The 27,459-nt window shown below is 39.4% G+C and overlaps 1 protein-coding gene across 2 annotated transcripts in view; it reads left to right on the plus strand.

Annotated features, from left to right (window-relative positions):
* The window catches only part of col18a1a (collagen type XVIII alpha 1 chain a), a 77,060-nt gene that overhangs the window by 41,364 nt on the left and 8,237 nt on the right, over positions 1-27,459 (plus strand). For both annotated transcript variants that reach the window (XM_072397890.1, XM_072397889.1), the window contains 32 exons: positions 2,250-2,333; positions 4,400-4,471; positions 8,347-8,413; positions 11,697-11,827; positions 12,233-12,259; positions 13,923-14,120; positions 14,231-14,257; positions 14,433-14,495; positions 14,617-14,694; positions 14,805-14,855; positions 14,984-15,106; positions 15,227-15,289; positions 17,048-17,092; positions 17,779-17,910; positions 19,101-19,160; positions 19,616-19,642; positions 20,135-20,233; positions 20,360-20,395; positions 20,609-20,698; positions 20,815-20,847; positions 21,444-21,479; positions 22,368-22,427; positions 22,528-22,605; positions 22,715-22,750; positions 22,846-22,899; positions 23,087-23,158; positions 24,119-24,193; positions 24,314-24,344; positions 25,518-25,571; positions 25,668-25,702; positions 25,808-25,933; positions 26,070-26,214. In XM_072397890.1, the coding sequence (XP_072253991.1) occupies positions 2,250-2,333; positions 4,400-4,471; positions 8,347-8,413; positions 11,697-11,827; positions 12,233-12,259; positions 13,923-14,120; positions 14,231-14,257; positions 14,433-14,495; positions 14,617-14,694; positions 14,805-14,855; positions 14,984-15,106; positions 15,227-15,289; positions 17,048-17,092; positions 17,779-17,910; positions 19,101-19,160; positions 19,616-19,642; positions 20,135-20,233; positions 20,360-20,395; positions 20,609-20,698; positions 20,815-20,847; positions 21,444-21,479; positions 22,368-22,427; positions 22,528-22,605; positions 22,715-22,750; positions 22,846-22,899; positions 23,087-23,158; positions 24,119-24,193; positions 24,314-24,344; positions 25,518-25,571; positions 25,668-25,702; positions 25,808-25,933; positions 26,070-26,214 (2,308 nt within the window). The remainder of the gene's footprint in view (positions 1-2,249; positions 2,334-4,399; positions 4,472-8,346; positions 8,414-11,696; positions 11,828-12,232; positions 12,260-13,922; positions 14,121-14,230; positions 14,258-14,432; positions 14,496-14,616; positions 14,695-14,804; positions 14,856-14,983; positions 15,107-15,226; positions 15,290-17,047; positions 17,093-17,778; positions 17,911-19,100; positions 19,161-19,615; positions 19,643-20,134; positions 20,234-20,359; positions 20,396-20,608; positions 20,699-20,814; positions 20,848-21,443; positions 21,480-22,367; positions 22,428-22,527; positions 22,606-22,714; positions 22,751-22,845; positions 22,900-23,086; positions 23,159-24,118; positions 24,194-24,313; positions 24,345-25,517; positions 25,572-25,667; positions 25,703-25,807; positions 25,934-26,069; positions 26,215-27,459) is intronic.

A 27,459-nucleotide genomic window follows, 5' to 3' on the forward strand; every position in this document is an offset into this window, starting at 1 on the left:
ACATATTGAGGAAACAAGTAAAAGAATTGTCAAGCAAAAAAAAAAAAAAGAAGTATTATCTGAAAGTCATCTCCTGGAGAAATAGGAAAAAAAGTTCAGCAAAGACCTGACACAGGACCTGGGAGATGTATCTGGCCCTTCAGTTGATCCATCTACTGTTCAGTGAAACCTCATCAGAAATTGTCTCCATGGAAGGGTGGCTGTCAAGAAGCCAGTCTTAAGGAAGGGAAACATGGAGAAAAGGCTGAGCTATGCCAAATAAAACAAGAAGTGGACTGAAAATCTGTGGTAACAGGTCTTATGGAGGGATGAATCCTCCCCAGAGCCCGGACCTCAACATTATTGAAGTAGTGTGGGATGGAACGGAACAAAAGGCAGCCAACATCTGTAGAAGAGCTTTGGAATGTCCTTCAAGAAGCCTGGATAACTAGTTCTGAAGACTACCTAAAGAAATTACGAGAAAACTTATTTCTTTAAGTAGACAAGAACATTCTATTTTTACCTTCTGCATTGCATTTCCATTTATGTTTGCTGATTTCAGTCTGCAGCTGTTCCCCATTTTCCTGGCATTACACAAAGCTATGAGGGCGGCAAAAGACCTTTGCACCATATTACCACAGATCGAAGATTCATTCAGATTCATTAGTGAGAAATAGAATTTCCGTCTGGGGAGAAGCAGTTCTTTTTTACTGAATTCCAGTAATTATTTGAGATTTTTGCTTTAATGTAATTAAAAAGCAGTATAAAATTGTCATGTATGACCTATATATAAGTATATTTTAGATATTTTTAATGTTATTTTGATATCGTTTATAGTATTACCAAGTATAAACGTTGTTTCTCCTATTGTTGAAAAAGACAGTATTAAGAGCATGAGAACTAAGTCAGAACACACACATGCTCACCAAACAAGGCAGCAGAATGTAGGGCATGTAAGACATAGATAAACCATGACAAACACACTAAAAGTCTTGCTGTCTCTGGCTCCACTTTCTTTTTTTGTTTGAAGTTGATGTTTTCACCACAACAGACCGTTATTATGAGCATGAAACGATGAACCCATCTCACTAATTTAACAGAAAAACGCAGCCACTCTTCTCTGATTAAAAGCATTCTTTAAAGACATTGTAACATGAATGATTATTGAAAAATAGATATTTTAAACTCTAAATGTATATCCATTTTAAATGATCACTTTTCAGCTCATGTAAGCCCTTGAAATGGAGTTATTCATCTTGTTTTTTTTGTCGAGCTGATGCATCATCCTCTTTCACCTGTGACACTTGTTATTGTGCTTTAGGAACATCAGTTTATTTGGTTTGAAACCATTTGGGATATTTTTCTTTTCTCTTTGTATGTGTCTCAGCAGTTCATATGCATCCACAATATTTTCTAGTGGTGTGACACGTCTTAATACAGATTTTTTTCTTCTTAAAAGAAGGAATAACCCAACCTTTCTTAGTTCAGAACTTGTCAGCATGTGCTATTTGTTGACCCTAGATTAGTCCTAAACTCCCACGGTCTTGTGAATTTAATTTTCCTCATTAAATCAAGGCTTGGCATGCTTCTTTGAAACATTTAAGTATTTATAATATGTATTCATAAAATGAACATTCCATTCCAAAACCATGGGAGGCTGCAGTGACAGTTTAGTCCGACTCATGAAGAGAATCTGAGATGTATAATGAGGATCTAAAGCTCTTTGATAAAAGAAAGACTGTGGTCAGCTAAACACTGAACAAAAAATACCATTGCAACTTGAATTCAACCATTAAAAGTCTGCATAGAGACAGGGTTAAAATGTCAAACAGCTATTTATCTTCAAAGCTTCTTAAACTCCATTTGACTTTTTGCTCAGGACATAAATGTGTCCTGAAGACTCAACTTCAAATAGAGCCCCAGCAGAGAGCCCACCTCCACAAATATAGCTAATGGCTCTTTGACAGGCTGGAAGATAGTAGTCATGCTATCAGCATGAGGATCTTGTGTGGGAGCAAATAACAGATTGAGTGTTTGATGCAGAGATAGTGACACTTCACACAGGCTTATAACCAGAGACATCAATAGCTACACTGATTAAGCTGAGAGGGGGAATTCCCTGGGAAATATCAGCTCATTTCAGAGACAAACATCCATATTTATATGTTGGCAATAGTACGTCCTGTGTGTGTGTATGCCTGAGAACAAGCGCTGTTCAGGCATGATTATTTGTATGATGAAACATCAAAAGACGATGTTTTTTCCCACAGGGCGTGATCGCCGAGCTGAGGGTGGTCGGAGACCCCCGTGCAGCTGAGAGGCACTGTGAGGAGGATGAAGATGACTCAGATATGGTAAGTGATACCTGGTGTTATTTTGGAGATGTCTGTGTCTGTACACTTGTGTTTAGCTGCAGGAAACAAGAAATCATTTAATTTTTGGAAGGAATTATGATTATGATGAAATAAAAACAAAATCGAATCTAGTTGACTTGGGAGTGTCAAATCACTTGATGCTGCTATTCACAGATGGAGTCGTGTGTTCCTTCAAGGGCCAGATCGCATACAGTGTCTAACTAACTGGGTTACATTAGTTTGTTACATTACATCACACTCTCACATCAGTGAAATTTGGTTACCGAGCACATAATTCCAACAGCTCTCTGGTTTGTTTCCACATTTTTCAGCTCACAGCATTTTTCTTAGTATCGCCCTTATTGACCTTACAGACCTCAGCTTCCTGCTTGGCTTCATTTAAATAAAGTCCACACTACAATATTTTAAGCCTGATTTCTCGCCACAAACAAATAGCCCTAATCTGAAGCTAATATGAATTTGAAGACCGATCATTAGTTGCTATGTGTGAATACTCCCAAAACAGGATTAGTAAGGCCTCATGGACACGTCCCAATCACACAAACTGAGATATGTTTGACATTCTGACGCTGGGGGGCGTAGGGGAGGAGCAGAAGACACAAGGTCAGGTGGTACAGTGTCAGTACAAAACCCAGAAAAGGAAACACAACAGACACGTTGGAGAGCTTAGTGAAGAAGCTACAGACTGTTCAGGTAACTCAACAGAATTTGGTTAAACATTAGGAAAAATACCTACGTCTCTTTCACATATCCAGTATGCAAGTTCCTGACATTGAGAAAAAGAAAGTTCTCTTCAGCACTCTGGTGCACAAAACAGGTCACCACAAGCTACTTGTATCATAGTTTAACATTGTTGATGGAAGGAGCTGCTTAAAAAAGATGATTCAGACAGGGATTAGGCTTCTCTAAGCTTTGTAACAAAACTACAGAAATTTGAATAAATAACAATTATCTCTCTCCTCGCTTTTCTTTTCTCAAGATTCAGGCAAGGTGGCAACATTTCAAAAAGCTTTCCTCTGAAATAAAAGCTTGGGCTTCATCCATAATTTCCAGTTACGTTTGGATGTTGCACTGGTGTGTATTACTGTGAGGATTTCCTCCACTCCTCACCAGATGAGTCGTCCTGTTCAGTTTCACCACGTTGAATTATTGGAAACAAAAACAGCCACATTGGGGAAACAGATGCAGAAGACCTATTGTGCAATGCTTAAAAGAGATACAGTAATTGTACAAATGGTCAAATAATTTTGAATTATTAATCAAACATCATGTATGAGACAGAATGATAGGGCATGTGCCCCTTTTAATGCTGTCCTAAACTAACACAATCGATGAAGTTCTCCCAGTTCTCTAAGTTCACTTCACCAATAGTAAATCTGTAACTGAAAAAAGTCAGAAAGCAGCTTTTTACTGCTGACCCTGACCACCCACACATAATCACAGGTGCCTGACTGTGGCCCACCAGCAGCCTTAGCTGTTATTTAGTGAAACATTCACAGCTGCTCTGCTCGCTCAAACCACCAAAACCAAGTCCCGGATAATAGAGGAAAGTTTGTTGTTGTCAAATCTTTAGATGTTTTCAGGGTTACATGGGAAGATCACAGGTTTCTCATTACAGGATGCGCCTTTTGTCTGAAATGATAACCTAACAGCTGTTTTCCAGTTGGAATTTACTGTGTGGAACCTGCATAAAACAAATGTGCAAGCATTACATGCAACTGTTTAAATGCAGAGTCAGAAGTCTGTAATTATTAGATTACACTATCATTTAAGCAGATAAAAGTCTCAATAAGTAAACAATATCTGTTTCACAAGGTGTTATATAACAACCGATATCCAGCAGTGAAGGCATTGCTGTCACAAATAGCAAATTCTCTGAAATCTTTGATCACTGACTTGGATTTGAACAAAAAACTCTTAGAAGAGCCTCCTAAAAAATATGGTAGGTTTTATAGGGTTGTAACGTTGACGTCACTGAATGAAACTAAGAGCTAAGTCTTGTGTACTATAAAATGAAATGTTAAATGTGTATTTGGTTTTGTCAGGCTTCAGGGGAAGGAAGTGGCGTTGAAGAAGCCAGACCTGCGAAACCCAACACAGAGAACCACAGATTCACGGTATGGAAGAATTTCTGTTTGCTAACATGCTCTTTAACTTGATGCTAAGGTTTATCTTTGTTTTGGAAGGTTGTCACAATGATGTTTTATGCATAGCAGCACCACATGCTATGCTCCTGTTCCCCGCTTCATAAGCTGTACTGTTAAAAGAAAAATTTGTTGCTCTACTTTCCCATTGGACATTACTCTTGAACATTCACTCAAGAAGTTTGCTGTAAAAATGGCAGACCATTGGCACGTAAGAGACTGAGGACAAAGTGAAAACACTCAGTTGTCTAAGGAGGGTTCAAACAGCTCATCAAGCCAGATGTGTACCCCTGGCCGATTATTAACAGAAGAATGCTCTGTGTGAGATGTGCTGCTGATGTCTCGAGTTACTTTTTTCATCCCTTGTGGAAGATTAAAAACTGCTGAGTTGAGCTCTGGAAATTGAGTTGCATCTGTCTTATACATTTGAGACTTTTTATATAGAGGGTTTCCTCCTGGAAAGGAAACTACTCCTGTGAGTGAAATATACCTATTGTATAAAGAATCGAATCATATTCCTTTTTTTCCTGCACATCGTGATCCAAACTTGAGGAAATTCCTGAAGGAGGAGTTGTGAGCTTTTTTTCATTTCGATGTGCAGTTTTAAGGGCGCGGGTGTAGTGTACGGGCTTTAGCTGGACCTGTTACCTGCATGAAGGCCCAACGAACACAAAGTTTAAGAATGCCCACAGCTTCTGGTCTCTTTATCTCTTTGTCATTCCCAGGTACATTTCAACACATTTGCTCTGCTCGATTCAGTCACACGCCCAGGATTTTTCTCACTATTTTTAGCAGTCATTCATGCAAGTCCTCTGAAACTGTTACTATCTTTCAGAGACTTTGTTTATCTCTGTTTTGGTCACACTCTCCATCTGTACCCCCTCTGTTTCTGTCCTCCTCTCTCTGCTTTCTGTCCCTCTCACTTTCATGCACAATCAGATTTCACAGACACCCACTGACAACTTCCCACCCTGAGAGATGCTCAGTCATGCTGGGATGTACCGCGACTTCACCCCGCACCATGCTCTGTACTTGCGTGCACTCACAATTATAGTTGAGACTTTCAAAAACCAGATGTCAATTTGGACCCAATTTGATCCAAGTCAGAGGCCCCCCTCGCCTCAAGGCTTTGTTATTCTGACTGGTTTCTCAATCAGCTGTGTATTCAGGAACTGGCAAAGGTGGAAAATAAAACTGCGGAAGGAGGAAAGGAGGGCGAGGTCAGGTAGCTCAAGTCAGAAGTCTTTTCTTCATTACCGACTTACTTGCACTGCCTCATTGCCATGTATGTTTACAAGGGGGCTTTTTCCATCTGTGCAGTAGGTATTTATTAGCTGCATGTAATATACAGTGTCATGTTAAAGACAACAGCTGGCATTTAATGTCCACCTGCCAATGTTTTTCCATCTTATGATGATGATGTGAGTAACTTATACTCTGCACAATCATCCAAGCATTGCAATTAAGACAAGTCCGGGCAAAGACGAGTCAGACAGGGAGAGTAGAAGTGAGGCTTTCCATTTTGTCATCCTGGAATTCTTGGTGATAGATGGCAGAGCGAGTCAGTCATCCCTAACGATGTCACTGCAGGAATCAAAGTGTCCCCTGAAGCATGTTGCCCAAAGTGGATGTGTTCTGAGACCATTATTTGGCTAACAAATGATTGTTTAAGGTTTCAGGAATGCAGCTACTTAGTTGTTCCTCGAAACAACATGAGAAGGTGACCCACTTCAAACAAACGAGCCCTCTTAATAATGTCATTTTAAAAAATTTTAGAAATGGATATTTTGCCAAAAAACAGTTTTTGTGAATCCAAAATGTGCACAGTTTTATGACTTTTGTCTGTTAAGATGTGTACAAATTTCTAAAGGCTTCATAGCGACTGCATGTCTTCTGCATAGTCATTTGTACATGTTTCCTCCCATTTGTGGGTAGATTTGGCTTTAAATGGTCTCAGATCAGTTAAAAGACATAATGGCTTCAAAATCTTCAAGAAATTCAGTATGTATGTTCAGACTGATTTATGGGGCACGATTAAAATGAGTGAGAGTAAAAAGAGAGTAAAAAATCTTCACGTTTTATTCAGCTGTATTTCTAAACTGTGGTCTTGTCCTGCAATTTCAGTCTTTTACCAATCTTTAACCCTGTCTTGCTTTTTGTTAGCACTTTTCTCTTAATGACATGTAGCATTGTTTTGGTGGAAATGTAATTAATTCAGTTCAAATTGGCTGTTGATCAGGCCAACCACAAAAATGCAATGCAGATTTCACTAGCTGTGTTACCACAGAGGGTTTGCACTGAAAAACCCTGCTACACTGCTGTGGAGGTGGAATATGTTAATTGTCAAGGGAGCTGCATACCTGCTCTTAGATTCATGGCTTAGTGTGGTACAAATCCATCAACGCTATGCTCTGAGGATATGCGCCTCCCACCCGTCATTCCCAGCCATGAAGCCGTGATGGATATGGCAAAGGAGTGAAGAGGCAGGGTGTTCATTATCACATTTATTCATAAATCAACCGTTAACGACAGTCTGGCAAGATTCTTAGCCTAGTCAGAGCCATGCAACACGGTGGGGAGAATGTTTTCCCACAGAGAAAAGTGGTTAATTATCAACAATGGCATCATGTTGGCCCTTGACTTGGCCCCCAAATGCCCCTCCTCCCCCCAGCATGTTTCTTCCCACTGCCCTCATGAATTCCACAGGTGAAGATTTGAGGTGTGTCAGTGGTGAAGAATGAGCTGAGGGGAGTTGTTGCATTATTTCTTTTCTTTGTGTGGGAACAAAGTCAAACGTGATGTTGCTTTTTAGAGACAGATGATTGTTAGCAGACTGGAGTCTTTTTTCTGTTCACAAACCTTAACCACTGCATGAGCACATGCAGTAAACAAAACAGAATCAGTCAAACTATCTGCACATTAGAGTAAGTGTGCTGTATAAATGTAGCCGAACCAAAGCTACTGAAGAAATAACAAAATGATGGAGAGAAGAGACCTGGAATTAGTCAGAAATAGAAAAAAACAACAGATTACAGAGCTCTGTGTACTCATTAAAGACCTGCTACCCTTCCACTTATAGCCGGTGTAGGCAGGCACAGATATAATTGTGAAGAGGAGGATTTAGGTGTGTCATGTTGTTGTTTTGTGTGTGGGATTTTAGTGTTGCATAAGTAAATCTAATTTTGTGTTTCAGCTGGCTCTTTTTTTGAAGATTTACAGAAAATGCTACTATAACAGAACATTTTTGTGATAGAAATTGGCTTTTTTGGTGTTCAAATGTTTTGACCCAGCAGAGGAGCTGTGCAGGTGAAATTAAATTGCTGTACTCTGCAAGTAACTGAAATTAGATTAGATTCTACAACTGCAGTCCAAATTGGTGAATTAAACTGGAAGACTGTGTTCCTTCACAGCCCTAATAAGGTGAAGATAAAGAGAAGTTGTGCAACAAGGCTGGGGGAGGCCTTAGATTTCTAACTGTGGCTAACACAAACTGTAATTACTTGACAACTAATTAAAGAAAACAGGCAAAGAGTTACCAGCACTCTGGCTTGTCTTGCACATGTTGTTTCAATTGTGTTTTGAGAGGGTTCAGTGGAAAGCTGGGAGACATTTGTGATAGTTTGGAGAAGAGCTTTGGTTGTACACTCTTAAAAGATTAAAGCAGAGCCGAAACACGAGTCATTTTAGTTTGTAACTTTTTCACATGCAGTCTTATTGTTTACAAGGCTTTCCAGTGTGGGAGGTCAAAATGAAACTATCAAATAAAGAGCAAGCTCATTGTAGCTTCAAGCACACGCTATCATCTGGCATTCTAAATATCTGTCTGTTGCTCGATTGTTTTCCTGCAGACTCCTCGGCCCATTCAGCAGCCACCGGTGGTTAGAAAAGGAGAGGAGGCCACTGCAAGAGAAGCTGGTGAGATAATCTAGATTCACACTTAACTTTATGTAACTTTTTATTGGTTCTTTCTTACACTTGACAGGGGGAAACAACAGGGAAACTGTTTTATGCATAAAAGTGTCTTATGCGTCCCTGTTGAGCAGCCCATTGCTATTTAGCAAATATTAATTTGCTTTTTAATTTATATGTTACAACTTTCAAAGATGGTATATAGATTTGTTCATCTTTGTTAATCTGTTAGGTATACAATGAAATGTTTAATGATGACACATGGTGCTACATGGTCCATATTCCCTCAACAAGAATATCTGAGCCAGTCAGAGCTCGGTATAAACAGATCCACTGACGAATGTCTCCATCTACTGGACCACCTAACTATTGCAGCCTGGAGGCAGAGGTATTGACAGACTATGTGAATTACATTTGATTTTCTCTGTTCCAGCTACAAGCTTATTTGATCATTTTAGTTCTGATTTAGTTATAGGAACACTCCATTTGAACTATCTATGTGTGTTACTGTTTTCCTTAGAAAAATAGTCAGAGAACTCTGAGAATGATAGTCGTATCACCACATCATATATTATCTGAGAAGCAGTGCATCAGTTGAAAGGTAGAGACACAGCATCTTGAACCATGCCTTACCATAAAAATCTAATCTAATCTGGATGGTAAAATTATTTAGTTTTTGGACAGTTTAATTGGAATTTCATTAAATCAGTAAAATAAACAACATGTGCAGGCTTCGCCCAAAACCTTAAAAAAAAAAAAAAACGTAAAGGAAAACAAACAGGAGCAGATAAAAAAAGAGACCAAGCAAACATAACAGAGATTTCTGTTATTCACTTCAAAATCTTTTCAAAAAATTTGTCAGTCAGTTTGTATCTGGTATCTTGACTCCTGGATATATTATGTAATACTGTCCTGGTGTTGTATGATACAATGATAAGTACAGTTTATTAATTTGTCCAGTTGGATAATAGTTAACTTGAGAACCACAAATAAATACTTTGGATCTTTCCGTCAACTCAGAACTCATGTACTTCACCTAAATTAAATTCAGTTTCATTTATATAGTGCAAAATTGCAAGAAATATCATCTCAAGGTACTTCAATAACACAGTCCAATTCAAGCCATAATCTAATCATATACAAATAAAATAAAATTCAATTCAATATTAGTCCAATTCATACATACAGAGTCATTTAAAAAATAATTTCTTTGCTAAGGAAACCAACAGATAACACCGAAACTTGTCTTTAGTCCAATCTCCCGTCCTGAGCCTGTGGCGACTGTGGAAAGGAACGACTCCCTTTTAACAGAAAGAAACCTCTGGCAGAACCAGACTCAGGAAGGGTGGCCATCCACCTTGACCAGCTGGGGTTTGAGAAGACAGAAAAGAGGGAAAAGAGGGGAGGAAAACACCATAACACCATTCAAAGTATACCCGTTGAAACACAAGTTAATGACCACAATAATTCCAAATGTACTTAATGTGATATGAGAAATTAAACAGAGGAGGGGGGGGGGGGGGGGGTGGGGGGGCAAATTGAGGAAAGGTGTGACATAAGAGACCCCCCGAGCAGTCTAGGCCTATAGCAGCTTAACTATGGGATGTTTCAGGATTACCTGAGCCATCCCTAACTATAAGCTTTATCTAAAAGGAAAGTCTTAAGCCTAATCTTAAAGGCAGAGAGGATCTGAGAGATGGGCCTGATAACTGAAGGCCCTGCTTTCCATTCTACTTTTAGAAACTCTGGGAACCACAAAAAAGAGCAGTTTGGGAGTGAAGTGCTCTGTTAGGGAAATATCTTATAATGAGATCTTTAAGATATGATGAAGCTCGGTCATCAAGAGCTTTATATGTGAGGAGAAGAATCTTAAATTCTATTCTGAATTTAACAGGGAGCCAATGAAGAGAAGCTAAAACTGGAGAAACATGAGCTCTCCTGTTAGTTCTCATCAGAACAGCATTTTGGATCAGCTGGAAGCTTTTCAGAGAATATGTGGGACAGCCCAATAATAAGGAATTACAGTAGTCCAATCTTGAAGTAACAAATGCATGAACTAGTTTCTCTGCATCACCCTGAGACAGGATGTTCCTGATTTTAGCAAAATTACGAAGGTGAAAGAAGGCAGTCCTAGAAACCAGTTTTATATGTGCGTCAAATGATAAATTCTGGTCAAAAATAGATATTAAAGATTAAGGTACATATTTGAAGAATACTGATATTTAAAATAGTCAAAACTACGTAACCCCCCAGTAATAGAATTTTAGGATGAATTTTATGACGAAATATAACTTGAAGTGATTTATTTTTGCGTGACATTTAATGAAAATACCTGCAATCCAAGTTCTTGAAACTTAATCTACAAGAGCAGAGAGCAAATGTTGCTGCCTTCTGTTGCTACAGTCACCTGTTTAAAACTTTTGATGATGGTACAAAATAAAATTAGATAAATAAAACTGCAACTCAGCTACACCAGAACAAGCAAACATGTTTTCTTGTATCAAAGCTAAATATAGAAAACAACAACATGGTTTACTGTTCATTCAAACACTTAATTTAACTTTTTTCCCGTGTGTTCAGCAAGTGACTCAGAACACGTCTCAGTCTTTGTGAAGTCCAGGCCCAGACTTCCTGAGTCAGCAGGTGGGGTTAAAATGCAAAGCATCTAGATCAAGCTCCTTCCTGTTCTCTGTCCTGGTTCTGCTTACCTCAAGGGTGCTCCTCACACTGGACTGCATATGAATTTGAAAAGCAAAAGCGCAGGATGAATGTACCTACCTTATGCTTTATGATTCATATGGGGTGGTGGGCATGTTTGAGTGTGAGCCAAGGGGACAGGGTCAGTTCTGGCTGTTATATTCTGAAAACCAGAAGAGAGAAAAAGAGCAAAAGAGGGAGGACTTCGAAAATCTGTATGGGTACATTGTCATATGAACTGAATAAGCATTAGAATTTCAGCTTACGCTGTTAATGCTGGCTTTAGTGTGCATGTCATCAGCTGCTAATACAAAGCGGCAGGCTGCATTTCAGAGAGACTCTTTCAGTGGGAAGGGAAGCATGGAGGGCCATATGGGGTCACATCCGGACAGCGGTGCATGCAGGTGAGGAAAGGTTAAATCTTTACATGGCTGTAAATTACTGCACCCGGATTCCTGCTCCATCAAGCAAGCAGTCATTTCCTTTTACGCCACTCTCTGTCCTTATTGTTGTTTGGGGAACAATCGTTAATTATTTATGAAAGGCTTTCATGAGGATATTAATGACAACGTCCTTTGTTTTTGTTTTCCAGGATCAGTTGGGTCTAGAGGAGAGAAGGGCGACAGAGGGGACAAAGGAGAGAAAGGAGATAGGGGCCCAGCTGGGCCAAAGGGAGAATCCAGCTCTGGCTCCGGCTCACGGGGTGGAGTCCATGGAGAGAAGGTTCGGTCGTATAACTGGAATCCACCCATGCTGTCTGACACAGTTTTTATCTGAGTGCCCTTTCTGAAGGTTGTAATAATGTGCACTGGGATAGTAGAACAGCATCAATGAAACACTGTCAAAGGAACACTAGAGGGAGCTTGAAGCCCTAATTTCATATATTATCTAGACATGAGCGTATACATTACATTCTTTCATTCATAATATGACTTACAGTTACATTTAATATAATTTTAAATGTGGTACATTTGGATTTACATCTCTGCATCTCAGTTGGGTCTGGTTGCCAACCCCAGTTAGCTCAGTGTGAGGTGCTTATAGTGAAACACAAGCATTAAGATGTAGTGTCTGCCAGCCTGTGAGTAATGCTGCCACTTACTCCATCGCTCTTTGTTTCATTTTCAGGGAGAACCAGGTGAAAAGGGAACAAAGGTAAGTTAGACATAATCTCTTTTTTCATGTACTTAGAAGGTTGATTTGAGATTCTGAGGCACAGTGTGAACCACTTTCTAATAGCTAACCATAACTACCAGACCTTGGGCCTCTGGCATTACCATGTTGGGGGATAGAAACAGCAAACCTTGCTGTCATTCTTTTATATGATTGTTCATCTGCAAAAGTGCAGCTCTATGATAAAATTCAGGGCAATAGTCTGCCAGTGCAATATAAAGACAGCAGAGTGAGTGAAAGTAATTTCTAAAACAAGAAACTGTTTCTGTTCGGTAAAACTGCCAAACATCTCACCCAATCATCACGCAACCTGTAAAAAAAGGACTTTGGTGCTGAATGGTGACAGAGGAGCAGGACCCAAAATGCAACAGCTGAACAATCAAAACCAACTCAATTACATCTGATTTAATACAGCGTGAGGGCAAAGCAACAGTGCCCAGAGATTACAAACGAGTCAAACTTATCTGATGACTCATATTAGAGAGGAACATGTTGTGAATGTTTTATTTATGTTTTCAAAATAAAAGTGCATTATGAAATCATTTGATTGCTGATTAAGTACTATTACTGTTTTCCCCCCAAAAAACTTGAACACAGGCGACAACACAGTGGGTGTATCAATCAGAATGAAACAGGTGGCATGGCAGTCCACAAGATTTGTAATTACAAACCTTTCTATGATGGTATTACTAGAAAATTGATGGGCTAACCTTGATAAACTTTGGAAATTGGCAAAAACTCCCAGCAGAAAAGCATTTGTGCTCTAATTGATCCTGTAATTCAGGAGTGCGGAGTAGAGCTGGAGGAGCTTCATAAACACTTTTGGTTCAGTTCAGTTCAGTGTTGGCCTTCCTTTGGTGATTCTACTCCAACTTTGCTTTAGAAGTTAATCTTGAGAAGGTAACAAACTGGTAACTTTCTCCTCCTCACTGCCAGCTGCTCTCCTGGTCAGGCTAGCTGGCTGCTCTTTTTTTCTTCAGAGCTGTTGTTCAGTTTAAGCTTTCACTGAAAGCTTGTTTCACTTGTTATTTTGCTCCCACTGCAGACGGAACTTGTTATACATTTTGTAATTACACAGTCGACCTATTTATGGATAAGATAAGATAGCTCAATTTAACTGTCATTTCAAATAGATCCCCTGTTCCATTATTATCTTTAATTCTACAAAGGGGCCACAAGTCACAGAGCTGAATTCACTTTATCTTCCTAGCAACACAGAGCTGGAAAATTCTGATAGGATGACAAACTGGCTTCTTTCAATTAACCCTTCACTTTTCTGAATTAACTGAATTTACCAACTTATGGGGTATATTTTTTCAGAAACATTTGTTTTAGTTAGAGTGATTCATTATTTATGAAAGTATTACGAAATGAGACAAAAAATATTTTCATAATAAATAAAGGCTCCTGGCAGTTACTCTGCCAGTTACTAAATTCCTTATTTTCTCATTTTACATGATCCCCCACTAATAGAGATCTTTTAATTGTTAAATGAAGTTGATTCCATGATTGGATATTTATCATTTATGTTGAAGCTTATTGTTCAGAGGGATATTACTGCTGTGCCTCACATATTGGAAAAACGTACCTGCTTCATCCTGTCTCATGTTGAGCTCATTGAACACCGATGGTTCCTCCTCATCAGGGCAGTGCAGGCTTTGGATATCAAGGAAAAAAGGGTGAACCTGGACCTCCCGGGCCCCCTGGGCCCTCTGGCCCTCCAGGGCCTGCGACTGAGTATTCAGTTGATGGTGACGGCTCAGTTGTTTCAAAAGTCCCTGGACCCCGAGGACCACCTGGGGCACCAGGCCCTCAGGGACCACCTGGAGAGGATGGAGAGCCGGTGCATAGTTTTTGCGTTTTAAAATATTTTAATCTTAAAAGCTTGAATACAAAGTGATCTTTGTAACCTGTTGTAAATTACATGTATCATTCTTTACTCCATTTTCACAGGGTGATCCTGGTGAGGACGGAAAAACCGTGAGTTAGTTTTGTTTTTCCTGTTTGTCACAGACAATAATGATGAATAGCTTTAAATCATATCACTCGTCAACAGCATCCTGTGGAAGAAAACATGCGCTGCTTTGCTAGTCTGTTTAGCAACAGTGTCGCATAGTGGCTCTAGTGCCCTAACGTGATGATTTTTTCCACACAGGGTCCTCTAGGACCACCGGGCTTCCCAGGAACTCCAGGTGACCCTGGACCCAAAGGAGAGAAGGTTCGACACATTGACAGTAAAGACACAGAAAATAATTAAAGCACAAGTGAAATGGTTTTAGTTTAAGAGGAAATCGCTGCTGTAGAGTCATACCCAATCTTAATGAGGCTCGCATATACAGGGAGAAGGTCAGCCTGGTTCCAGGGGACTCCCAGGACCCCCAGGACCTCCGGGACCACCAGGATCAGGATTCAGATCTGTAAGTGCGCTTTGATCACAATCACATGCTACGTAATGTTGACTTAAGTAGTTACAGCATAAGACTACATACTTTGTCGACTACAACTGCTTTTAAATTCTATGTTTCAGACCTTTATGGACATGGAGGCCTCTGGATTCCCTGATCTGGAATCTATTCGGGTGAGAAGAATGAAAAGCTTTGTCTTTCATCTGTGTCGTATTTAGTAACGCAGGCAGCCATCTTTTTTGCCATTATGCTGGTGAAAATATGGTCTGATGCAACTGAATGTTCATTCTCATTGATATAGGGACTTCCAGGGCTACCAGGTCCTCCGGGCCCACCTGGTCCTCCTGGTCCCTCCACGGCAGGCACAGCACTGACATCTGGAGCATTTGGACCTCCAGGCAAGGATGGGGCACCTGGTCAACCTGTAAGTGCTAATCTTCTTGTCTCTAAAAACCTCTAAACTAGTTGTCACACTAAACCTTCAAAATTCCCTAATAGTGATACCAGTGTCCAACCATCAACAAGTGAATCTCTTGCCTTTTAGGGCTTGCCTGGTTTACCTGGTATCGATGGCCTCCTAGGAGTTCCTGGACCCAAAGGAGAAAAGGTATTGATTTTGTGAAAATTATTGTTTCTTTTCTAAAGATTAACCAATATTAGGCAATAGTATCACATCTACAAACTTAAACCTCAGAGCTTCTTAACAGCTGTCATTAGATCTAACCAAAACTCAAAACTGGAAGTAAATTAACTTAGCACCGTCGCCTCGCAGCAAGAGGAATTCAAGTTCGAATCCCGGCTGGGGCCTTCCCTGGGTATGCGTGGGTTCTCTCTGGGTACTCCGGGTTCCTACAGCTGTCCAAAAACATGCATGTTAGGTTAATTGGTGTCTCTAAATTGTCCCTAGGAATGAGTGGGACCAAATAAGGGACCTGTGATGTATATATGTATGTACATATAGAGTATGCATGGTTGTGTATCTTGTCTCTGTGTGGCCCTGTGATGGACTGGTGACCTGTCCAGGGTGTACCCTGCCTCTCACCCGATGACAGCTGGGATAGGCTCTAGCCCCCCGCGACCCTAATTTGGAATAAGCGAGTATAGCAAATGGATGGATGGATATACACACACATATATATATATTTGTATACAGTATATATAGAAGGCACTCCTGAGAGGTTGAAGGCATGCTGAGGTTGGCCTGATTAACAGCTGCCTGGCCTGTTGTAGTTGGTCTGCCACAATTAAAAAGGGAGCAAACTTCCTTGTCAGAAGAACGGTATTGGTCAGGGGTATCGGGAGTTTCATTCAATATATTCAGGATTCATTCAAAATATGCAGGATTCATTCCATATATTCAGGATTCATTCAATATATTCAGGATTCATTCAATATATTCAGAGTTTCATTCAATATATTCAGAGTTTAATTCAATATTTTCAGGATTCATTCCATATATTCAAAGTTTCATTCAATATATTAAAAGTTTCATTCCATATATTCAGAGTTTCATTCAATATATTCAGGATTCATTCAATATATTCAGGATTCATTCCATATATTCAGAGTTTCATTCAATATATTCAGGATTCATTCCATATATTCAGAGTTTCATTCAATATATTCAGTTTCATTCAATATACTCAGAGTTTCATTCAATATATTCAGAGTTTCTTTCAATATATTCAGGATTCATTCAATATATTCAAAGTTTCATTCCATATATTCAGAGTTTCATTCCATATATTCAGAGTTTCATTCCATATACTCAGAGTTTCATTCAATATATTCAGGGTTTCTTTCAATATATTCAGGATTCATTCAATATATTCAGAGTTTCATTCAATTTATTCAGGTTTCGTTCCATATATTCAGAGTTTCATTCAATATATTCAGGATTCATTCCATATATTCAGAGTTGCATTCGATATATTCAAAATTTAATTCCATATATTCAAAGTTTCATTCCATATATTCAAAGTTCAATTCCATATATTCAAAGATTAATTTCCAACCAACTACACATACAGCAGTAAATGTTTGTTGTGGCTCTGTTCTGAGACCTTCCTGCCCCACCACGTGCAGTCACAGAGTGCCTGAGGCAGAGCAGAATCAATGAAAAAAAGCAGATTAAGTAAAAAACTGTTTGAAAATGAGCATATTGGGTTGGAGGTGGGTTGCACAGCATAACAGGTATGAAAGGCTTTAACGTAGCTTAGAATAGATTCTGTGTGAATGGGGGAGAGCTGCAAATGTGAGTCAGAGTATTTTTTTCAGATGCATATAAAGAAGAATCACATAAAGAAAACAATTCAAGTTTCAGTTGTGTTCTAAAACTTTTTTCATTTGCTTATTTTTTCATTAGGGTGATTCAGGCGAGCTGGGTCTCCCAGGAGCAATCGGAGAAAAGGTGTGAATTCATGTTTTTGATTTCTTCCAATTGAAGTTAAAGATGTTTAAATCTACTCACTAACACACAGCTAAAAGCAGAATGGCTTTGAGATAATGGGTATTGACAGGAGTCTATTTGATTATATTCTACATGTACAATTAGTTTGCATATTTTCACTTTAAAATACATACTTCCTGGTTGCTAGAATAATGTAATGATAATCACAATGAAGCACGTGTCCTCTGTCCATACTTCTAAAGCCTTCGCTGTTCCTGTCATTTCTCCAGCCAAGCTTCTACTTTTCTTTTTTCACCAATACACTGCCTCACTATATATCCTCCTCTCCTAAGCCTTTCCATCTGCAGGTAGCCAGGCTCCAGTGTGTCAGCCTTCTAAGAGGATTTCTGTCTTCTAACTATATGCAAATGTATTTCAAATATTATCAGCCACAGATGTGACTTACAGTCTAATCTGAGTGCTAGCCAGGATTTTCTTTAGCATTTGTTGATATCTGAATTTGCTTCCAGAGGAACGTGCATGGGTGCTTGTGCAGGAGTGTGTTCTTTTATGAAATATTTTATTAAAACCACACTTACCAGGACTAATACTGTATGCTGTGAAGTATTAGTTTGGAACAAAACACACAACTTTCCTGATTGTGGAAAAAAAAAAACATGCACATGCTTATCAAGTGTTTTCTACAGGGAGATCAAGGGGACCCTGGTTTACCAGGAACTTCAGGACAGCCTGGACTGGCTGGTCTGCCAGGACCCATGGGACCAGTTGGGCCTCCTGGGCCTCCAGGACCTCCAGGACCAGGTTATCGTGTTGGATTTGTGAGTTCACTCTTAGGTGTTTGTGAAGCTGCTCATTGAGAAGAGTTTACAAGTTACAATTGTGTCTGGACGGGTTAGTAATTTTGAAAACATGTTTGATATTGATTCCAAATAAAAATGCTTAATAAATAAATAGAAGCTGTCAGTAAGTTGGAATTGATTTCTTATTTGGTGCTTTCAAAATAGCTGACAGTTGTCTTTAACGTTAAAAGTTGCATCTTTTCAGTGACAGTGTCTGAGTGACTCACCTCAGGACTTCAAATGCTATGTAGCCCATTTTTGCAATGACCAGGGTTAGGGTTTCTTTTTTATTTTGAGTGCAGTGGGAGAGAGTTTTATTGTCATTCACTCCCGCGTCTAATGACTCTTTAGTAGGCAGGTGTTCTTAGGCTCCGCCTCCAGTAAAGGTGCTAAAATGGAGGATGCAAGAGAGGTCGCAGCTTACTTTTACTTTACAGAAACATGTTTTCCCACCATAATGTGGACTCAGAGGTGCGAGACAAAAAATACAAGATTGATTGAGTTTATCTGTACGCATGACAGCTGGCAGCTCGCTATCTGTCCCGCTGTGTGGTCTGACTCCTGTGGTCCAATCTAAAAATTGATTAACTTAGTTACTCGAATTACCCAGAATTCCAGTTGTGCTCATCAAATTGTTGTCCAACACAGCCTGTAGGATACAGTGTGATGCCACACTGTACCCTGGGGACGGAACTGTTAGGTGTTCTGTGTTCGTTGTAGCCCTCAGAGCACAGAGGGTAAACATGCTACTGCTAGCAATGGGAAAGGAAGCAGCTTGTTTTAGGGGATGTACTTGTGCCTCTTTTTTTTTTTTTAACTGTTTAAACGAGTCTCTTTTAGTGTAAAATTGACCATGTCACCTACAAGTCAGTCGGCACCAAAACAATAAATATTCTATGAATACATACTGGCTGCAGACTCCTAAGTTGTGTCACTGCATTGATGTAGATTCATCCACATCTGGACTTCGATGGATTTATCTAGAAATTCCAACACCAAATAGAATAGTGCTGACACAAAATATCAACCTCAAAAAAATACCGACATAGTTTACCACTGAGATATACGATCTAAAATGGGTTATGAAAGTTTTTCATTGTGAAATATATGCAGACAGGCATTCAGAGATATTTGACCATTTGTGAGAGCATTTTTTGTTGTTTTCTTAGGACGACATGGAGGGCTCAACTGGTGGACTTCCTGGTATCAGAGGACCAGAAGGATTCCAGGTACCCACATTCTTATTGACTTGGGGTCCAATTGTACGTGAAACATATAATATAACAGACTAACTGTAAAAGGGACATGGTTCAATTAATTCATGTGTCTGTAGTCCTCATATTACAAACTAAGATGTGCATCTGATACCAGATCTATTGTAGTGAAACTACAATAGATTCAAGGTGTTGAAAAAGGCGTATTGTGGTAATCAGATGACGTTGGCTATCAAAGCTTACTATTATCATTTAAACTAAGGCTTATGATATTGTTTAATCATTCAAATGATTTGGGTAAGGTATCATCATATAGGCTGTACAAAGTATGACTTTCTCTATAAAAATGTAACATGTAGTTTTTGTTATGTTTGTGAATATTTTATAAGAACTGCTCTGAGAAATTTTAGTCGGAGTGATGCGGAAGACATGTGTGAGCTTGCAATTAACCGAGACATGTATGCTTGCAGGGTCCTCCTGGCTTACCTGGACACCCAGTAAGTTCATAGAAACATTTCCCACATCTGTTCCTACCTCACCTTCACAATATTATTACGGAAAAAGTGAAAGAAAAATAAGCAGTGTATAGGATTTAATGACATCTCACAGTTAGATGTCTTAAAACCTCCCAATGTGTATTGACACAGTGTTGTAACACGGCAGAATGGTTAGTTCTGAGGTATTAAAAAAAGTAAAAATGTACCTCGTGTTGGAAAAAAAATCACAAATTCCTGTGTGATGGGCAGTTCACTTCTGTCTGTTGCCTTTCACTGGGAGAAGAAGTAATGATATTTTTACAGAGTTCTGGATCTAAAGCAAGGCGTCAGTCACTTTCATGGATGACCTTCAGTGACAGAGATAAGCAGCTCTTTGAAGTTATTGATGGAAGACAAACATTTATTTAGTCTTCTCGTTGCACCTTGCATGTGCTGTTACAATAAGTTTCTTTTTATATGCTTCACTGGTCTAACTTGACTGCATCTCTTCAGGGTAGACCTGGATTACCTGGCTTACAAGGTCCAAAGGGCAGTGAAGGTTCTCCAGGAAAAGATGGGCAACCAGGCCTGGATGGCTTCACCGGACCTCCGGTAACAAAATTAACTTTTTTAGTTTTTTTACAAGGTAATTATTCGTTTAATGTTAGCAGGTGTTAAAAGGTGTCTGCGCACAGAACTTCCACCTCATGTATCTTTTGTTTCACTTCTTTTTTGAAGGGACAAAAGGGTATCAGCGGTGACAAAGGAGAGAGGGTGAGTACCATTTTTTACTGTGGATACATTATTATCAACCTCATTTTCAGTACTGAGTAACAGACTGATCCTGTTTGAGGTTGTACCATCTCACTTTGCATTCCTTTGCAGTAACCACTCTTACAGTTGTGGCATATGATGTGTTGAATTAGCTTATTTTGGGCTGTCTTACTATATGGGACATCTATTTATTTATCTTTTTTATGGTATTAGGGTGAACCAGGTCGAGATGGAGCTGGAGTCCCAGGTCCCCCGGGTCCACCTGGACCACCGGGACAAATCATCTATCAGACATCTGATGATGTGAGTAACAAAAACACTGTTAGAGTTTATAACAGAGTTCTTCTTCTTCTTGTCTGAAATCAGAAGCTAACTACATTTTCAGTTAGTCTTTCTTACTGTAACTCCACTCTCCACAGGCTGATGCTGTCGCTGGCAGAGCGGGCCCTCAGGTATGGATTCATATTCATATACTCAACAATACTACAACCAGAATATCACAAAAAAACTACTGCTACTTTACCGATAGCAGTTCAGCGTTAATACTGATGAAACCGTTTCATACTGAGTGGTTGCTTTGTAAAGGCCAGAACACACCGGTGCCAAATGATGCACATCAAAACAGACGCTCCTGTCAATTTTATCATAACCCCCCATGGTGGCAGGCGCTGGCCACACAGCAGCTCTTTAAGAAGTACCACCTGGTGTAACTTCTTGACACTGTCCCATTTTCACAAGTCACTGCTCCTGAAAGAACACAGTCTTCATTTATACATGCTCCATCAAATACATCCTGGCTCCAATCCCAAAGCAGCTCTTTTTTTATGAAGCAGAAATATTTTTTTAATGTTTTTTCTGCTTTTAAACAAAATTAAATAAAATTATATATATATATATATATATATATATAAAACATGTGTTTACATCAGTGACACCTGATCACTAAGAGCCAAGATGAGTGAGTTTTTTGTTGTCTCAAAACAAAGGGTTGCTGCTAGTGAGAAAAACACAGGACACAGTGAAAACATATTCCCGTTTTCCTTTACAGGGTGGGTCTGGTTTACCTGGCAGAGCTGGATTTCCGGTGAGTTTCTTTTTGCTACAAGAGTCATTGTATATATCTTTCTTTATAATAAGCACGAAAGAAGAATTTAACATTAAAGCTTTTGTGTTAAATTTCTAACCACATAAATGTCAAAGATGAGATCAGATGTCTCTTTTTCTGTTTTGAAACTGTTGTTGATGTACATGTTGACATTTAATGTTACTTTGCATGGATCTCTTCATTATATGATTGTAAATGAATCACTTGGAAAGACTCTACTACTCTCATCCCCAACACTTCTCAGCTTCCTTATTCCATATCAGCTCAGAGATCATTCATTCCAAAACTTGTAAACAGATTTTTGCATTTGTCTGGGACTGTTATGAGCTACAGATAAACACACATTTTGAGCTCTAGACCCTGATTCAAGTGGCAGGATGTAATGTTGACCTGATTTAAAACTACTCCGACTGTGTTTATGAAAATAAATTAACTTGTCTCTCAGTGTGTGGCTGACAGATGTGTTGTTATTCGTGTCTGCACAACAATGTCACAGATATAAAGTCAGACTCTGGCTGCACAACACTCAGATCAACAGATATAGATTATAATCAGACTTCTACTTCCAAAAATAAGTTATAGATGTGGATGCTGAAGCAGTCCCGACTTTTGAAAAAACTTGACTATTTGTTTTGTTTTCCTATAATTTAGGGAAATTGAAATGCATCCCTGAACAGCAGTCACACAACATTGCACTTCATGTCAATACTGAAACAATGGTCACCTTAACAATTCACAAACGGTGCTGTGTAACCAGAGACTAATGGGCTGGCTAATTATATGGGCTGTGGATAAAGTGTTTCCTGTTGGAAAAGTGAAAGCTTTGTTTCTACGCATCTTATACATATAACACTATTTATCTAACAGGGTCCTATTGGACCGAAGGGTGACAGAGGTGACCCCGGTCCCACGGGATATGCAGAGAAGGTAAATTCGAATTGTTTTGTCAAGTGTTAATAAAGCTGTTAGTTATAATGACGATACCCCGCCCATCTGTGTTGTCTCACTGCTGTTGCCATGTGTTCAGGGTGAGAAAGGTGAACCAGGTTTAATAGTTGGACCTGATGGAAATCCTCTGTATCTGGCAGGCCTAACTGGCCTAAAGGTGAGTCCCATCCAACTGTCTCCATTTATATCTGTCTGATCCCATCAGCTCCCCCCTCTTCTTGTTTGTTATGTATTTAAAACTAATAGTCTGTGTTTTATCTCTGTAGGGAGACAGAGGAGCCCCAGGACCTGTTGGACCCCCTGTACGTGTTTGTGTTTCCAAGAAGTTTTTTGGGTAATTTTTCTTATTCTTCTCAAGTCAGTCACATTGTTTTTATTTCACTTTGTCTTGTTGCAGGGTCCATATGGACCTCCTGGATTAAAGGGTGAAATTGGAATGCCTGGAAGACCTGTAAGTGTCCCTTTGTTTGCTTGTTGGTCAACTCCGACACAAATATTAATTATCTGTCTTTGTATTAAGTATAACATATGTATATATTGCTCACCCACTCAATATTATTAGTTTGGCACATTTCTACTATTTTATTTCTGTTTTCCTAAGTGCAGAGAAAAACTGATTAGTGCCTTTCTTCCCTCAGGGTCGCCCTGGTGTAAACGGATACAAGGGTGAGAAAGGAGAGCCAGCAGTTGGCACAGGCTACAGCTATCCCGTAAGTATTATGATCATCACCAATACCTAACATAGGCAGACTCAGCAGTGCTAGAAGACATTGTTTTGCTTTACAACCCCAAACCATCCCCAGTATAACCTGCACTTAATAAAAGCTATTTTGTTGGTTAACCTGCCACAGTACACCACTGTCATAAGCACCAGCTTGGTGAGAAGGAAGAGTTAACAAAAGCTAAGTATGAAAGACTACTGATTCTGAGCATTAAAAAGGTGTGAGCTCATTGTGATTATTAGCTTATTTTACTTTGATAAACCTTCACATCCCTTAGAAACCCTGACTGAGAGCTTTTTTATTATGACTGAGATCAAAATAGAACTTTCTGGTTTATGACAAAAGCTTTACATTTGTTGACAGAAAAATGCTGCAATTTACTTTAAGAGCCTTTATCCCATCCATGATACACGGTGGTGGTAGTGTGGCTTTGGCCAGTTTGGCTGCATTGAAAATGTCAGGGGAAAAAATATTCAGGAGAATTGGATCCTGCTGAAAAAAGAGTGGCTAAAGCATTCTACGAAAGAACAAAGTGACTGTTTTGGAATGTCAAAGACCTCAATCCAATAGAGATGTTGCGGAAGGACCTGAAGGAAGCCGTTAGTGGGAGGAAACTCATTAGTAAAGTTGAAGCTGTTCTATAAGTAGTGATGGGCTGATTGGAAAAGTGTGAACAATCTCTGTTTAGTTCCTTCAACACGGGATCATACCACATACTGAAATATGACCAAGTATAATGCTTTTGTCTCTTTTCATGTATTTTTAGGCCATATTTATGTAAAATATACAACAAATTCTGAAGAGTTCATAAACTTTTAAGCACCATTACTCTGGTACACGTGTCTTTCCATAGTAAATGGATTCTTCACAGTGGGCACCTAACCCACTTTACTCTCTGCTTCAACAGTCACTCAGTCATTCTGAATGTTAACATTGTGTTTTCATTAGGGAATCGCTGGCCCACCAGGACCACCTGGGCCACCTGGACCACCTGGGCCTGCCAGTACTTTAGACCGCTTCAATGTGAGTCACAGGATCCCAAATTCTGAGCCACATTTTGAACATAATGTGTATCATTTCAAGTTCATATCTCTCATCTATGCTGGACTAAATCTCTGTTACATGTTGTCTCTCTGTAAATAGCGCTATGATGAAGCATCAAGGAATTACCCAGGTATGATCTGCTAACATGTAAAATGTATAGTCTTAGTGCCAAAACAAAATATAGCAAAGCATTAATCCTAAAAATAATTGTAAATGTTTTGTTTTGAAATGTCTGGGGAGGAACAAAGTTCAACTTGAGTTTTCACCTGGGAGTGTCCACCTGGGTCCTATGAAGCAGGTTCAACATATCTGTATTTGGTCTGGCTTAATTAACCACCACTATCTACCGCTGACAAAATCTTGCTAAGTGGTACTACCATGCTGGTATTAAATCAGGAAGTCAATCAAGGTTTTCTGACTTTGTAAATGTGTGTAAAATGGGTGGAGTTGGTATAAAGTGACCAATCTATAATTCTATCTGACTGTAAAGCAACACAGTTACTGCAGCCAAGACTGGAAGAAACACTGACAAAAAAGGCATAAAAGAATCCTGACTTCCACCAATGTGTGCGAATGAAAAAGCAGATCAATATCATTGCCCTGTCATTAAAGCCCAAGTTGATCTGAACGATTTGCAGTTAAGCATTTTATTAAATTAATGTAATACAAACTTATTCTTAAAGTATGTGAGAAGGTTTCTGTCTTATTTAGTCAGATTTACTCTTTTGTCAGACTGGCTGTCATTAATTCTCTTTGTACCAAATTGGCCAAATGAGCAAACCTAATTTGGCAGTTGTTCTTGGTTGTCAGAAGTTTTTAACAGTTTTTAAAATAAGAAAAAACAGTCACATAATGTATTAGAAAAAGGCAGGAAAAACTTTTACATTTCAGGGATGATTTTGATTGATAAAGTCATAAATGTTATTTTCAAATCTTTGAAAGTCAGCAGGAACAAGTTTTAGATCATCAGTTTCTGTTTTAGGCTACATAAACATTCCCTTTGGCTGACACATCCCACTGAAAATCAACCCTGTTGGAGTTGGGATGAGATAGTTTCACTGTTAAAGCGCCAACATCCACTTAATTTTTCCATTTCTAAGAAAAGTACATGGTCGGGAGTGGTGCTTCTACCTATGTTGATCTCTTACAGCATCTCAAAACCCAACCTACCAGGAAATGGTTACAAACTCCAGCAAGATGTGAACCCGTTTCGTAGTACTGAAAATCCAGAGCTGAACTGGTAGTTACCTTGCTAAGCCACTAAACCTGCTTACTCGCATTGTCCTATGTTGTCTTGTTGTAGTAATCAAAGGGGAAAAAGGAGATCGTGGTGAAGCTGGACTTCCAGGAATCCCAGGTAAGCAACACATGCATTACTTATTTTTACAGATGTTGTATATTGTCGACACTGCTGGATTGTTTTATTTTATGAAGTCTTTTTTTTCTTTTTCAGGATCAGCTTCTAATTTTGATATTTACACATTCAAGGTAAACCAGCTCATCACATTTCATCACTCATCACGTTTCTGAGTATTGTAGATGTACACGATGTAAAGACAACAAAACGTCTAATCATTAGACTTTTTCCAACAGAACGAACTAAAAGGAGAGCGTGGAGACACAGGTGTCAAGGGAGAAAAGGGGGAGCCTGGATATTATGACCCACGTTTTGGAGGACAACAGGGCCCACAAGGGCCACCCGGCAACCCTGGCTTACCTGTGAGTTTTGAGAGTAAAATTCCTTATCGTGTATTTACAGATTCACTTAACCTGTCATCATAAACTAAAGGTGTTTATCTGGAGTTATATTTACTTTCAAAACATAATATTCCAGTCATGTCAATGTTCATGTTAGGGTCCGAAAGGAGATTCTATAATGGGCCCTCCTGGACCCCAAGGACCTCAAGGGCCACCAGGGGTTGGTTATGATGGGCGACCAGGTCCTCCAGGACCGCCTGGACCTCCAGGGTCATTTCCTGGGGTCTATAGACCCAGTTATTGTAAGTGTTTAATTATTTGTTTTCTGTGCCTGAAATTTCATGAAGTGGTATGTCATAAACTATTTTACAACAACAGAGGAAACCTCAACATGAAATTATTTAGTCTTTTAATGTTTAATCAGTAAGTCAGAACTCAGTTTGGTTGCCACTGACTTTAACACGCAGGCTTTACTCAGCTGACCAGGAGTGTGCCTCTCCTTCATTTGTGTTTCTGATACAGTAGCTTGATACTAAACTACTGTTTATCCAAATGGGACCAGATTTATGAAATGAGATTCCATGAAGGGATCAGTATATAGGCAGCAGTTTTTTTATAATGTTTTTGTCAGCCACAACTTTAATATTTAACTTGGTTAGCTTGTAAAATAAAACTGAGGCTAGGACACACACAGCAGTATGTTTATGTTTATGTTTATGCATTTAGCAGACGCTTTTATCCAAATCAACTTACAAATGAGGATATAACATTACAGCTAACATCAAAGCTAACAAAAATTACATAGAAGAAAACCACTAGTCAGACTCTGTCAGAGTTGACAGGGGTGACAGTGTAGAGATAGAGTGCAGGCATAGAGGGAAGTATAGAAAGATAAAGTGCAATACAGGGGGTATGGAAGTACAGGGTAAGTGCTAGGATAGGAGATGCTCTCTGAAGAGCTGGGTTTTCAAGAGTTTCTTGAAGATAGACAGGGACGCCCCTGTTCTGGTAGCACTTGGTAGGTCATTCCACCATCATGGAACAACACTTGAAAAGACTCTGGATTTTCTTAAGTGTAGTGTGGTGTAGGCACTGTTAGACGACAATCCTTTACTGACCGGAGAGACCGAGTTGTGACATAAGCCTTTGCAAGAGCATTCAAGCAGATGGGAACCGTTCCATTAAGCACTTTGTAGGCTAACATCAGTGACTTGAATTTGATGCGGGCGGCTATGGATAACCAGTGGAGTTCAATGAACAGAGGGGTGACGTTTGCTATTTTCGGCTGATCGAAGACCAGACATGTCGCCACGTTTCACAGCACAGGCTGGGAGACCAGTTAGTAGGGCGTTGCAGTAGTCAAGGCGGGAGATGACCATAGACCCGCACCAGGAGCGGGGTGGCGTGTTGGGTTAGGTAAGGCCTGATCTTTCTTATGTTTAGCAATGCGAAGCGGCATGATCGAGCAACGGAAGTAACATGGTCTTTTAAGGTTAGTTAGTCATCAATCAGGACACCCAAGTTTCTAGCCACCTTTGATGGAGCAA

The sequence above is a fragment of the Leuresthes tenuis genome, unplaced genomic scaffold (assembly GCF_036924035.1).
Source record: "Leuresthes tenuis unplaced genomic scaffold, fLeuTen1.0.hap1 SCAF_12, whole genome shotgun sequence".
NCBI lineage: Eukaryota > Metazoa > Chordata > Actinopteri > Atheriniformes > Atherinopsidae > Leuresthes > Leuresthes tenuis.